The 15,021-nt window shown below is 52.3% G+C and overlaps 2 protein-coding genes across 2 annotated transcripts; both read left to right on the top strand.

The window, feature by feature from the left end:
• Positions 1 to 4,588: 4,588 nt before the first annotated feature.
• LOC132249508 (olfactory receptor 2AT4-like) lies at positions 4,589 to 5,557 on the top strand. The gene has a single exon (XM_059724790.1). The coding sequence runs from the start codon at positions 4,589 to 4,591 to the stop codon at positions 5,555 to 5,557; it is 969 nt and encodes a 322-aa protein (XP_059580773.1).
• An 8,504-nt stretch (positions 5,558 to 14,061) lies between these two features.
• Positions 14,062 to 15,021, top strand: LOC132249505 (olfactory receptor 2AT4-like). The gene has a single exon (XM_059724784.1). The coding sequence runs from the start codon at positions 14,062 to 14,064 to the stop codon at positions 15,019 to 15,021; it is 960 nt and encodes a 319-aa protein (XP_059580767.1).

Below are 15,021 nucleotides of genomic sequence, written 5' to 3'. Positions count from 1 at the left end.
GGTGAATACAATGCATGTGTTAACAGACTGAGCTAATCCTTGACAAGTATGTTCGTTTGTTGCAACTTTCTATTATTCTTTGAATTAAAAAAATAAAAAAAAATCCAACAGATATTTCAAAGCAAACATGGCAGAGTAAATCCACAATTTATTTACGTTATTGATTCCTTTCTGAAACTTCTGCATTTTATTTATGATTCATATGCAGATCTAGACACAACTAGCAGCACTAATATTGTGTGACTCCATTAAAAAAAATCTGATGGCACCCCAGAGTGCCCATTCACCCTGGCTGAGATTTACTCCTCTAGGTTATTTCAACAGCACGGAGAGCATGCTACAAATGAAAAACAGCAGAACAAAAGTGCACCCTTCACCCCATGCCTTGTCCAGCAGGGAAAATGAAAGGTCCAAGAAAGAGAAACCCCACATATTTAATACCTTAATTTTATTTCAGTCTTCACAAAAAAGGTTTGCTGTCCGTTGAGAAATACATTTGGCAGAAAGAGAAGGGGAGGAGAGAATGAGAGGGAAGTTCAAAGCTGGATGCAGCACCCTGGACATTAAATCTACATTTCATTTCAAAATGGAGTGTCTCCACAGCGCAGCTCTTTCCATCCTGAATGACCTCTCCTTTGCATCACTGTCCTTTTCTATTTTCTAGCCCCCTTGCCTCCCTTTGCTTTCTTTCTTTTTTTTTTGTCTTCAGCAAAACTCTGGGGATTATTACAGAAAGGGTGTTGACTCTTACCACTCCCCATGGAGGGATTTTTCAATGGAGTCAGGCATAAAATACCACAAAAGTCTTTTTATACAGAAAATAACGTTACACCTCGGCAAAGGAGAAGTACTGCCTCCTCCCCTCCTCCCCACCTCAACCACAGAGCAGTCTTCATTTCCCAGGATAAATGAGAAACCCCGGGGAGACCCTGTTGTGTGGACACGGGCAGAGATCACTGCAAGGTCTCAAATTAAACCCTGCCGTGCAGCAAAGGACTTGTCAGCGCTGCCGCGGGGCTGCCGACAGGAGCAGGTCCCCTCCACCCACTCCTGTCCTGCGCTCACTTCAAATCAAGGCACCGCGGTCACCGGACAGAGGAACTTGAGTCCATGCCCCCAAAGCAAAGAGACTGAAAACAGGCAACCCCTGGACATCCCCTGCAGCCTGGCGGTGCAGCCCAGCACCAGCTGATGGAAATCAGCATCCAGTTCCCCGGCTCAGCCCCGGGTCTGCCCCCTCCCCAACTCCCCAGCATTGGATGGGCGCGGGCCGGAGCTGAGCCCATGGGCCCCACACTGCTGCTGGACGCCACCTAAAAGAAGACGTGGCGGGGGCTGTTCTCCAAGGTGCAGACGCCGGAGCTGAAGGGCGGGTCCACCAGCAGTGGTACCTGTCCCTGTGTGACCGACGTGGGACCAAGTCCCAGCTCCAGGCCCCTCAGGGCCCGCTCGTGTAAGCAGGTCCGAGGCAGGGGGTGCGGTGCGGGCTGAGCCATGAGGTGCAGCCACATCTGGGCAAAGGCTGCAGCCAGCGGGGGCTGCTCCAGTCGGTGCCACCGCTCCGCGCCCTGCTCTGCTCCCGTGCCACTCCCACTGCTGCGGCTGCTGCCCCACGGGCAGGCACCAAATGTGGCTCCTGCCAGGTGGGACCTGCCCCCAGCCTGGCGCAGGGCGAAGTGACTGAGTTGGCAGCGCAGGATGAGTGTGGCTGCTGCCCGGATCATACACCCGGCATCAGTTCATAGGCCCAGCTCTGCAAAGTGGTTTGCATTGCAATTTGTTCCCTCTCAGGGTCAGGCTGAGAGACTGGAGGCAGAGTGTTGTTCTGGTGAGGAGTGTGCCCCACGGGGAGTCGGGGTCTGTTGTCTTTGCTAGATTCTGGTGGGCAGGTTGCGGGGTACAGGACAGAGTTGGCAGATTTTAGGTTTTGAGCTGTAGGAAGGTGGCTTCAGTTCTGGTGCTGAGGTCAGGTGCGTGTTTGACTGTACAAACCACCTTTCAGAGCTGGACCACGGACTGCACTTCGTCAGCCTCCTGGGCAGTCGGTACAGAAACTCCTGGACTCAATGCACACAGTGGAGTCTGGCACGCTGCACCCGGCCGGACACCTGACAGCCCAGGCACCTCTGCACTTTTACCTGCGCTGCTACATCCCCTTTCCCCCCTGCCCCACCCCGGCCTGTCCCTCCCCCCCGACACCTCCATTTCCATTTTCACTGACTGGCTTTCTCGCCTGCATTGTGGGCCAGGGCAGCCGCTGGCTTCTTTACTATTCCTTCCACCCACGACCCGCTGCAGGTACTTCCTCAGCCTGACGAAGGGGTTTGCAACACTAAAGCGTCCAAAGATACATTTTTTTAAGTACTCCTTTTTTTTCATAATACACGTATAGACATAAAAACACAAGATAAGCCATCACACACCGTGAATAACATCATATGTCCAACACAACACAACAGCTTTACTTCTCGCTGTCAATTCCTGTATGAAACGACAGGCTGTGTGACACTTCTGTGTGGGTACCTTTGATGCCAATGCTGATGCTACTGGCGTTGAGCCAGCTGAGTTATTGTACCTGCTGTCAGGTAGAGCGGAGGACCGGGCGTGAGGCTGTAGGGGAGGAGGAGGCCTCAGTGGGGCACACTGCCGTGTTGTGCAGAGGCCCCAGCACCAGGAAGGGCACACCTTAACACACACACAGTGTCACCCACCCACATCAAGAGTTTTGCCTGTCGGCAGCTTGGGGTGCAGGGCCCCAAACGACAGAGTCCCCCCGCGAGACACACACGGCTGGCCCAGCACGCACTCAGGCCTGGTCTAGGACACACACAGCTGGCAGGCTTTGTGGCCTCAGTACGAGCCACCACCCCTGCAGGTTTGACCCCCTGTGTTGTAACACACAGCCGTGACATGCGTTTGGCTTTCAAGAATTTGGGGTGCAGTTCCCCCAAGCCCCTACACCAATCGTCTTAAAACATGGCACACTTAGTGCTCTCCACAGAGGCTACCATCCCTACCAATTTCATCCAAATTGGACAAAAACAACCAAGTTATAGATCTTCCATTGATTCCCCATTATACCCTGTGGCCAGATCGCCGAGGTGGCTCTGAAGCTTCGGAGCCACTTCAGCCGGATCGAGGCGGAAACCCGGTTTGGAGCTCCAGACTGGATCACTGCCATCCTAAGTGGCCGGATCCAAAGCCGGACCGGATCACTGCCGACTCGCACAGCCCTACTGCCGGAAGCAGCGCAGGGGACCCCGCAGTGGGCGGTGTGTTGGAGGGGGCATCTCCTCCCCCCGGTGCAGGGAGTGACCCCGGGTGGAGCTGAGTGCCAGGTCAGTGTCTGCCCACTGCTGCCGTCCCTCCGGCTGCTACGTCTCCTGTGTCTCGTTTCCAGTTTAACGGATCCAGGTGGAGCCTGCGCTGCCTCCGGAGGGGCCCAGGGAGGAGGAGCGGGAACAGCAAAAAACATGGAGCTCCAGCCCATTCACACCTTTCAAACACCTTCATTTCAACCTTGATTTAGCCCATAAACCTGCACTAATTTCACCCTTGCACAGGCCTTATCTTGCCAGAGCAGAGATCCTTGCTGTGGGGTTGCAAACAGCTGGCATATGAAATGAGAGCAGCTTGGCTGCAGCCGGCCAGGGGAAGGGCTGGGATGTGGGTGCTGCTCGTTGCAGGTTGGGACCCAAGTCCTGCCCGCTCGAGCACCACAGCACTGGAAAGAGACCTCGGAGTCCTGCCTCATGCCAAAATGAACACGAGTCGCCATGTGACGAGGTCATAACCAAGGCTAACCGCACTCTTTCTTGCATGGGCAGGTGCACCACGAGCAGGTCTAGGGGTAACAGCGGACTTTAGCCGAGCCCCTGTTACCAAGGGTGCAACTAGGCAAAACGCAGTGACAGGTGAAGAAGGCCCGCGCCCCGGGAGCGGGAAGGGCTGACCGCCCCGCCGCACACAGGATCGGGGAGCGGTGGCAGAGGTTGCCCCCGGGCGCGGGAAGCGCGGAGCGCGGAGGCACGGCTGTCGGCGGCGCACCAGCGCGCAGCGACGCACGCGGCGAGTCTGTGCCGGGAGACGGGACAAGGGGGGAGACGCTCACCTCCGGGACAGGCCGCAGCGGGCGGGCTCGGGCCGGGGGGAGCGCTGACCTGCGGGCTCCCGGCCAGGATCGGCGCGGGACGGCTGAAGGGCGGCGCATTATTAGTACTCCGGGGGGTCATCACACTTCCCTCGGGGCAGGAGGAGTCACCGATCCGGCCGTACGGATCCGGGAGGGAAGGCAGGAGAGCTCGTGCCCGAGGAGGTGCCTGGCATGGCCAGAGGGGCAGCGTCTCCGGGCCAGGCTGCAGGGTAATACAGACAGTATTGTTAGTGGAAAATGCAGCACATAAATCACCTCTTCTTCTGCCCTATGGGCTTAACATATCATCTGAAGGGAAGGGCACTGGAAAGTAAGTGAAATTGTACCATAATCATTAGCAAAGGGCACAGTGTGAACAGCCATACTTATTTTCTTGTCCAGAGAAGCATTTGCTGACTGCGTGTTTTCCATTCCAGATGTTTCAGGACGCGGGCCATGGACAGCTGCAACAGCAATGCTTCTGCCAAAAGCTTTTTTCTGGTTGGGTTTCCTGCTCTTCAGGACTACCAGCTCCCGCTCTTTCTTGTCTTTCTCTTATTCTACCTGCTCATACTAGCCGGCAACCTCGCCATCATCACGGTTGTGGTGGTCGACCCAAAGCTTCACAAGCCCATGTACTTTTTCCTAACGAATCTCTCCGTGTTAGATATCCTGTTCACAACCACGACCATTCCCAAAGTGCTGGCTGTGTTTCTGGTCAATGCCAAAACGATTTCTTTCCAGGCCTGTTTCCTGCAGATGTACAGTTTCCACGGGCTAGGGGTGACAGAAGCACTGATTCTGGTGGTCATGTCTTACGATCGCTATGAAGCCATTTGCAATCCTTTGCATTACGCGGTTAAAATGACCAAGAGGATGAACATCCAGCTGGCAGCAAGTGCCTGGATAACTGCCCTGATCATCCCAGCACCTGTCATGATCCAGACCTCTCAGTTAGCGTTTGGTGAAACCACCAAAGTTTATCACTGCTTCTGTGATCACCTGGCCGTGGTACAAGCAGCCTGCCCGGATTTTGGTGCCACTTTTCAGACCTTCTTGGGGTTTTGCATTGCCATGACAGTCTTCCTTGTGCCTCTTACCCTTGTCATCCTGTCATATGTGCTGATCATAATCTCCATATTAAAGATCGATTCCAGGGAAGGTCGCAGGAAAGCCTTTTCCACATGCACTTCCCATCTGATTGTGGTTGGCAGTTATTATTTTTCCTTGGCTGTGTCTTACATGTCTTACAGAGCAGACATGCCTACTGATATCCACGTCATGAGCAATGTGGTCTTTGCTATTTTGACTCCTTTGTTAAATCCCCTCATTTATACTTTACGTAACAGGGAAGTGAAACAGGCAATAAGACAGTTTATTGTACTCAAGATCTTTCCTCCTTTTAAAAACATTTTAGTGCTTTAGGGCACATTTGCTTCAGCACTATGTAAACCTCTGCACTATTTCTGTTCTTTTGAAAGGGGATTAATTAAGACTAAAGTGGTTTGCAAAGCCTTCATTGTGGTCCTTGCAGTGGGATGAATGTCATGCAATCCAGTAGTGCTAAGTATCCTCCTTGGGCTTGAAAAAGGGTAATTATATTGGGAATTTTGCTACTTGGATTGCTTTCTTCTCTGGACAACCACCTTCAATCATCATGTGATACCCTGATTATTGCAAAATCAGTTTAAGTGTGTGCAAGTGCCTTAAAATGTGTCATGGAATCATAGAAGGAGAAGGGACCTGTATGATCATCAAGTCCGGTCCTCTGCCCTGAGCAGGAAGTATTGGGCTCAAGTGAGCTCAACAAGGTGCTTGTCCAGCCTCATCTTGAACACCTCCAATGAGGGCGATGGCACCACCTGTGCTGGGACCATGTTCCAGATTGTGGTGACACCTACAGAGAAAAAGTTCTTTCTTATGACCAGCCTGAATCTACCCGCTATTAGTTTATGCCCATTGTTTCTCATCCTCCCTTGAGGTGCCCTCCTGAATAGTTGCTGTCCTGGTTCTTGATGCTTCCCCCTGAGGTACTCGTAGGCAGCTATCAAGTCACCTCTCAGCTTTCTCTTCCTCAGGCTGAACCAGCCTAGTTCCTGGAGTCTCTCCTCATAAGGTCTACCCTCCATGCCCTTAGTCAAATGGGTGGCCCTTCTTTGTACCCTCTCGAGCTTATCCATGTCCTTATTGAAGTGCAGTGCCCAGAAGTGGGCACAGCACTCCAGCTGAGGCCTCACCAGTGCTGAATAGAGAGGGAGGAGTACCTCCCCAGATCTATTGGTTATACAACAGCTGATGCATGCCAGAGTTTTACTGGCCCTTTGGCAGCCTCATCACACTATCAAAAGGGCCAGCAAAACTCTGGTGTGCATTAGCCACTGGTCTATAAAGGAAAAAAAGCAGCTTCATAGAAAAGGGCAGCGTGTTGCACTGCATTTATTATCCCTCTGTAAATCTGGAGCAGGGGTGTGCTATTAGTTGAGCTGGAAGGCTGCTTAATGAGTTTTGGTGAGCCATTAAGGGCTTCAAGGGTAGCCCCACCCTTGACAGGTGCTCCATCCCCAGTCACCATCTTGGGACTGGAAATCCCTCCCCTTGTCCTAGAAGTACTCTTTTGTGTGTGGTCCTTCTTGAAACCGGAAAATAAAGAAATCATATACTAAAGAAAATAAAATCAAACAAAATCAAATGTCTACTTTATTTTAATTTTATTTAAAAAAATATTTTCTCCTGTTTTACATGGGGTTACCTAATGTATGTAGAGGCAATTGCATAACAGCTCAAAATACACTCTTACTCTTGTATATTTTGTGGTGCGGAAGGGGGTGTATGTGGGGTTGGAGAGTGGGTGTGTGTAACAGAGGGCTCTGGGCTCTCTGTTACTTTAAGGTAAAGACAGCCCAGCCAGGGAGCACTGCAGGGCAGGCAGGGGGCAGCAGCTAAATGTTGCTAGGGCAACAGGGCAAAATGAGGCGGTCAGCAGACACCTGCAAGTGGTCAGCTGACTGGATGCAGGCAGGGCCCTGGGAGCATATAAGCTCGAGGTTGGGGCTGGCAGGGAAGTCCCTCCCTGGCTGCCACAGGGGAAGGAGCTCCTGCCCAGGGATGCTGGGCTGACTGCTTTGCTGCCTACAGGAGCAGGGAGGCTCAGGGAGCATGCGAGGTATCCTTGTTGGGCCCCAGCTCAAGTCTGGGTTCGTGCCTGGTATGCAAGGGCCAATAAAGATACCAGGGGTGAAAGTATAAAGAAGATTTATTGCTAGCAATAAAAGGTGCAAGCGGAATAATTTCACAGAACAAGCACACTAGATTTCAATTCTAAGCCACTTTTATACAGAAGTTTTAGACCTTCATAAGCATCCTTGTTTGCTAATTGGCTATAAAGGAGTGACGCAAGGAGTTCTTTACTGAGCATGTCTCTATACCTGTGTTTTAGCTATGTATCTCATTAACATACATGCATGTTTCATTAGCATACCTTTTGCCCACCCAGGGGTGTGATTTTTAGTATTTTAATGAGCTCTTTGACCCAGTACTCTGATTCTGCTTTTGTTTTCAAGTCTCCTTTATCTAAGACTGTCTCCTCCTTATCATTGCAGATGGGCATTCCTCACATAACATTCACTATTGCTTAGGCTTTGCATAGTAGTTTCTAGGTCAAACCTCACATCCTGACAGAGAGGCATGCTATTTCAGGGTAAGGGTTTGCCATCTTAAAGGGGAAGAGGGCTGCTACTTTGTTATGATAATGCTACAGCTCAGGGGTTTATGTCATGTTCCTGTTTTTTTACCAGTGGTTTAGGATGAGGCTGCAAGGGGAGGTAAGGAGGCCTCATTATTGCCCAGGGGGCACATTTCTTCCAGGGGTAGGCTCAAGCAGTTATTGAGCCCAGAGCAGACAGAGAGAGAGTGCAGCCGCACAGCGGCCTGGGGACCGGTGACTGGAAAGGACAAACTGAAGCTAGTGCCTCAAAGCCTGGTTCGATTCAGTGGGCCCAGGCTAGAAGGTGTAGTGAGATTAAAGTGGCAAAGGCCAAGAAGGAACAACATTTCTGTAACACTCATGATGTATGGTACAGAGGAGGATTTGGAGCCGCAATTAGCCCATAAGGCTTTGGGTGACCTGCCAGGCATAGCTGACTACAGAGGCCCAGCCAGGGACCTGGCACCAGTGAGGACAACTAGGGTGTCGGGGACACTACTGGGGGTTTTGGTGGGACCAGAGCCATGCAAAGGTCTGTGGGAAGCCTCCCTATTCATTTATATTTCCATCCAGGTGTGGCAGGCGAGACAGGAGGGTGCCCCGGGGGTGGAGCAGGACATAGTTGCAGAGCCAGCAAGGGGCATCACGGCCACCCCTGAGACCCTGATGTGTTACAATGTGCATGTGTGGTGTGGTGTGCAGGGTGTACGTATGGGGTATGGGTATGTTAGGTGCGGTATGTGAAGGAGGGTGGGGGGGGTGGATATGGAGGGTTGCAAGGGTGGGGTATGTGGCTGGGGTGGAGGTGTGGGTGTGCATGTTTGTGTGAGGGGGTGGGAGTGTGTGTGGGGGCTGTGGGAGGGTGTGGGTGTGTTTAGGAGTCTGGTGGGGGGTGAGGGGGTGTGGCAGGGTGTGGGTGTGTGGCTGGGAGGGCCATCTGCAGAGTCCCTGGCATGTGCAAATCCCTGGAGCTGCATGTGGTGGCAGTGAGCAGGGCCAGCCCAGCCCTGCCCTACAGTGCAAAGGAGGCAGTCAGGCCCACAGGCTGCAGGAAGAGGAGCTCCTGGGAGAGAAGGGCTGGTGGGGGGTGAGGGGGTGTGGCAGGGTGTGGGTGTGTGGCTGGGAGGGCCATCTGCAGAGTCCCTGGCATGTGCAAATCCCTGGAGCTGCATGTGGTGGCAGTGAGCAGGGCCAGCCCAGCCCTGCCCTACAGTGCAAAGGAGGCAGTCAGGCCCACAGGCTGCAGGAAGAGGAGCTCCTGGGAGAGAAGGGCTGCAGGAGACAGGCAGGGAGGCACCGAGGCCACCCATGACAGCAGGGATGGGAGAGCTGAGTGGGAAGTGTGGCTTCAGGTGACATTGAGCCAGGGTGGGTGAGATTCAGTTTGTGAAGCAGCTTGCTTGTGTTTCTGCTGCATTTACGCTTGGGACCGGAGGACCAGGTTGTGGCTGTAGGAGAGGAGGAAGACCGCGGTGGGGTGCTGGTGGGGCACTCTGTGACAGGTAGCCAGCCTGGGCTCAGTGGCCTGGAGGGCTCAGGGCTGGCCCATAGGACGAGAGTGCAGGACATGGCCAGGGGCCCGGATCATGTGAGTGTGAGACAGGTCTGGGGCCCAGGAGCCAAGGCCCGAGGCAGGAAGTCTAAGCTGAGGAGCACAGCCAGAACAGAAGCACCAAGGCGGGGAAGGCTGAGGGCCAACAGCTGCGTTGGACCAGAGAGCCCACTCTCAGTGAGGAGGGAGTAATATCGACGATATTAAGCATAAGTGTGACTACAGGGGAGGATGGAGCTGTGAATATAGCCCATAAGGGAACTGGCACCATGAGGCTCTGGCAGGGCCAGGAGGGCCACAACTTAGAGCCTGAGGGGCAAGACCAGAGCCAGCTGAGTACAGGACATACCAGCTAGCTAAGTGAACTGGGTCTTACTCTGGGACTGCTGGGTGGCCTCCCTAGACACCATGAAAGTTCCCTCAAGGCTTGGATGGTGAGATCAAAAAGGGAGGGGACCTGAGGAGCCAGAGCGGGGCAGGAATTGCTCGGCCGCAGGGACCCTGGGGCCGGGCTCTGCCACGGGAGCCAGTGCACAATTGTTACGGGTCAGATGTGTCCACATGTCCAGAGCTGCAGCGCTCCAGGTAGAGCAGTCTCCTTTTAGGTGTTAAACCAATATGTTTGCAGTGAAAATGGTTGGGGGGCTGGGGCACATGATTTGTGAGGAGAGACTGAGGGAAATGGGCTGACTTTGCCTGCAGAAGAGAAGACCGAGGGGGATTGAATAGCAGCCTTCAACTCCTTGCAGGGGATGCAAAGAGGATGGAGCGGGGCTGTTCTCAGTGGGGGCAGATGGCAGGACAAGGAGCAAAGGGCTCCAGCTGCAGCAAGGGGAGTTCAGGTTAGATACAAAGAAAAACTTTCCCACTAGGAGAGGTAGTAAAGCACTGGTGAAGGCTACCTGAAGAGTTGAGGAGTCTCCATCCTTGGAGGTTTTGAAGCCCCAGTTAGACAAAACCTGCCTTGGATGAACTAGTTGGGGCTGGTCCTGCTTTGAGCAGGGGGTTGGACTAGATGTGACCTCCCAAGGTCCCTTTTAACCCTCATTTTCTATGACTCTATGATCCCAGCTCTTCTGATCACCCCTCAGTTGTCCTTTGCTACTGGAAGTCTCAGCACATGAGTTTTTGGGTGATTAACCGGATCTGGGGGTGCTTTGATGGCTCCATAAATTATTTAATGAGACAAAGTTTGGAATGACATGGTTGGATGGGACAATCACCCAGTTAAGTCAATGGCCAATGTCCAGTGACTTTCGATGGGAGCAGGCCGGCATTCCCCATGAATCATGACATTGAAACATTGGGTAACGTGTCATCAGATTGCACACACCTTAGTTCCAATATCTCCGTTTCATCTCCTTGACTGTCAGCATCTTCAATGTGATTTGCACCTATTGTGAACTCTGCTGCGCCACTGAGGTCCCAAACCTGCTGGGATTGCTTATCATTAAAGTAACGAAGGCCATTTCAGTCTCTTAATTGAAGACAAAGAAAAAAACCCCAATGCTGATGTCACCTTTGGGGACTGCGATGGGGAAAACAACCAAGCAGTTTGTTCAAAAGACACACAGTCCTCTTAGTCGGGCCAGTTGCAGAGGCTTTGCAGCTGGAGTCTCGCGCCCATCATTGAGAATAAGCCTAGCCACAGTGAAGATCTTTTCATCACTTGAATGTGCAAGTGAGTTACTATTCACATGGCTGTATCACATGTTCTTACCTTTCAGTCTAACTACCTACTTCCTTTGCTTTAGCTTTTCGGATGGAAACCAGGATGGAGGGAAAGTTTAATACAATGAATATAAATAGGTAACAAACCAAGGCATTTTATTTGTCTTAAAAGAGAGCAGTTTCAGGACAATGCTAGTATGGGGGATACTACATCTTGAAAGTTTGCATTAAATACTATAAAGCCATTTGCTTTTTATAGTAGGGCTTTTATAATGTAAAATATGATCCAAAATCCTTTGCAGAGTTGAAAGAGCAATACAGGGGGAAGCGAGTAATGAAGTGGTGCAGGTAGGAAGTGAGGAGAGAGAGCAAAATGCCTGGAGACTGCCTGTGTGCTAGGATGTCAACGAGAGAGAAACAGTCTGCTTGTTGTGTAGGGTAACCTCATTCTTCCAATCTTTCTACCGAAGGATGAGTTGGCTTGAAGTCAATCAGAGATTTAATGACCTCAGAAAATTCTGATTATAACGGTATTTGAGACCAGAGCGATAACATTGTCAACTCCTTGTAATTAGAGAATCGGAAAATTAAAAGGACTCAAAAGCTAATTCACTTGGAGTTTAAAAAGGCTGAATGTCCATTTGAATCTTTTTTTTCTTAGAAACCCCATACATCTGCTATTTATCAGTCTAAAAAACCTATCGGCAGGAGTGGGAATATTTAGGCTGCACTGTCTGGAAGTCTTCCAGCACCACGCTCTGAGCTCCTGTCATAGAGAGGTGAAGTACATACACGTCTCCTGGGCGTCTTCTATCCCTGTTCTCAGAGCACAAGAGCAAGGGACAGCCAAACACGACTTATAAAACTCATAGAAGAAAATGCTTATCTTCAGATCACAAATGAGCATGGTGAACACTGTCACGGGGCAGTCCTTTTCAGGGGAGCCTGGGCTGCAGAGCTCCCTTATCCCATCCTGCCTAGATTAGCTAGGCTGCAGAAAAGGGGGCTGGAGTTGGAGGAGCTGCAGAGGAAGCTGGAGTCTGACGCTAGCTGGAGTAGGACGGAGAATTTGGGCTCGAAATAATGAGACTTAGATACTCCAGACTCCTGCAATGGTGGGCCTGAGCGCCCCAGGAGCAGCGTACTCTTTGGGGTGGCTAGACCTCAGACTATTACTCTCTTCTGGCAGGGAAGAGAGGAAGGGAACGGGGAATCAAGACAGGACCCAAGGTTCCCCAATCGTCCCACTCTCCATAGGAAACCCCTGGAATAAGTGACAGATGCCAGGCAGAGTTTCAAAGATGGACCCACGAAACACTTGAGAAATCAGTGCCCTCGGCTGGCGAGGCAGGAGGACAGATCCCAGTGCCAGGTGGTAATTAGGAAGCTCTGGGCTCAATAACTGCTTGAGCCTGCCCCGGGCAATCACATGCCCCCCGGGGCAGTAATGAGGCCTCCTTACCTCCCCTTGCAGCCTCCCCTTGCAGCCTCCCCTTGCTGAAGACCTGGGAGCGAAGAGGAATAAAGATGGTCCTCACAAGAGGCAGGGTGTGCAGCCAGAGCCCTCTGCACAGAACAGGGCACCTGAACACGGCACCTGCCACGGACCACAGCAAGGGGTGTTTGGAGAGGAGGGATGTGGGAGCCCAGGTCCCTGGTGTCCGGGATGGGACAGGCAGAGAGCGAGTTTGTGTCCCTGGCAAGAAACTACAAGCCCTTGAACAGCGCGGAGCAGAAACTCCAGCACCTGCAGTCAGTGCGGTGCTGCGTACGGCAGGTACAGCAATCCCGTTAGAAGAGGGGTGGATGGGAATGGGGCACCCCAGCAAGTACCCCACAGTGTCACGGGCTCCAGCCCCAGCCCTGGTGAAGGAGGGAAGAGGCTGAGGTTCCTGAGCGTGTCGGCACCCAGAAGAGATGCTGCGGGGGCTGGCAGCTTCCAGCAAGGGGAGGCAGTGGGGTTTGCTCTGCCCATGGAGAGCACCGATTCCAGAACGGAGGATGCAGAGTTTATACCAGGGCAAGGGGGAAATCCCTCTCCGGGCAACTTGAGAGCCAGGAGTGGGCCATGACCCAGATGGGGAGAGCACAGAAAGGTTTCCCAGGGGCAGCAGGAACCCAAGGAAAGACACCGCGGTGGAGGAGAAAGAGAGAGGCTCTGGGGGAGCGGGTGAGAGACAGCAGGAGCCCCAGGGAAGACGGAGGGAAATGCACAGGCACAATAAAGACTGCTTGTTTGCAGCAGATCGGTCTGCTGTGCTGTTTGGGAGGTCTGGCCGCCCCTCTCTCACGTGAGGAGGAAGACACCCCATCTTGAGCGCTGAGCAAAGAGGGAGCTGTCTGGGGCCACGGTGCTACAGGGAGCCGGGGCAGACAAGAGCAGGGGCTCAGAGCCGGAGCTTGTCTCTTTAGAAGTCACCCCAGGGCTGGCTGCCCGGTGTCCTCACTGCCAGCAGACAAGGCTTCTTCCCGGGGAGGCTTGAGGCCGATTTTCCCCTGACAAGGGCTGATCCACGACCCTCTACAGACCCTACAGAGCACTGAGAAGTGTGGGTGCAGTAGGGAGCAAACCAGTCCAGACGGGCATCCTGCGTTGGAAAGACCAGGCATCTCGGCTGACTCCCATAGCAAGTGAAGCCCATTTTTCCAGCTGATTGGGTGCGGTGGTGGTACCAGCTGAGTCTCGTCTCAAGCAGGAGAGCCTCAGCCTGCTCTCTCACACTGCCACGGCAGTCGGGGCCGGACGTACAGCGGAGAGGCTCTGATGCCAAGATATGTGGAAGCAGACAGTGCCGTTGGTGGACATGCAGCACAAAATCCACCTCTTCTTCCACCTTTTGCACTTAACATATCATCTGAAGGGAAGGGCACTGGAAGGTAAGTGAAACGGCATCATAATCTTTAGCAAACGGCACAGTGTGAACGGCCCTGCTGACTGCTTTGTGCCCAGGACGTACTCGCTGACTGCGTGTTTTCCATTCCAGATGTTTCAGGACGCGGGCCATGGACAGCTGCAACAGCAATGCTTCTGCCAAAAGCTTTTTTCTGGTTGGGTTTCCTGCTCTTCAGGACTACCAGCTCCCGCTCTTTCTTGTCTTTCTCTTATTCTACCTGCTCATACTAGTCGGCAACCTCGCCATCATCACGGTTGTGGTGGTCGACCCAAAGCTTCACAAGCCCATGTACTTTTTCCTAACGAATCTCTCCGTGTTAGATATCCTGTTCACAACCACGACCATTCCCAAAATGCTGGCTATGTTTCTGGTCAATGCCAAAACGATTTCTTTCCAGGCCTGCTTCCTGCAGATGTACAGTTTCCACGGGCTAACGGTGACAGAAGCACTGATTCTGGTGGTCATGTCTTACGATCGCTATGAAGCCATTTGCAATCCTTTGCACTACGCGGTTAAAATGACCAAGAGGATGAACATCCAGCTGGCAGCAAGTGCCTGGATAACTGCCCTGATCATCCCGGCACCTGTCATGATCCAGACCTCTCAGTTAGCGTTTGGTGAAACCACCAAAGTTTATCACTGCTTCTGTGATCACCTGGCCGTGGTCCAAGCAGCCTGCCCGGATTTTGGTGCCACTTTTCAGACCTTCTTGGGGTTTTGCATTGCCATGACCGTCTCCCTTGTGCCTCTTATGCTTGTTGTTGTGTCATACACTCACATCATTATCTCCATATTAAAAATCAACTCCAAGGAAGGTCGCAGTAAAGCTTTTTCCACTTGCACTTCCCATTTGATTGTGGTTGGCACTTACTATTCATCCATTGCTGTGGCATATGTCTCGTACAGAGCACGTATGCCTATTGATATCCACGTCATGAGCAACGTGGTTTTTGCTATTTTAACTCCTTTGTTAAATCCCCTCATTTACACTTTACGCAACAAGGAAGTGAAACGGGCTGTAAAACAGTTCATTTTTTCCAAGATCTTTCCTCTTACTAAAAAGATGTAG

The sequence above is a fragment of the Alligator mississippiensis genome, chromosome 1 (assembly GCF_030867095.1).
Source record: "Alligator mississippiensis isolate rAllMis1 chromosome 1, rAllMis1, whole genome shotgun sequence".
Lineage (NCBI taxonomy): Eukaryota > Metazoa > Chordata > Crocodylia > Alligatoridae > Alligator > Alligator mississippiensis.
The sequence above is the reverse complement of the archived record's forward strand: the minus strand, read 5'-3'. Positions and strand labels throughout refer to the sequence as shown.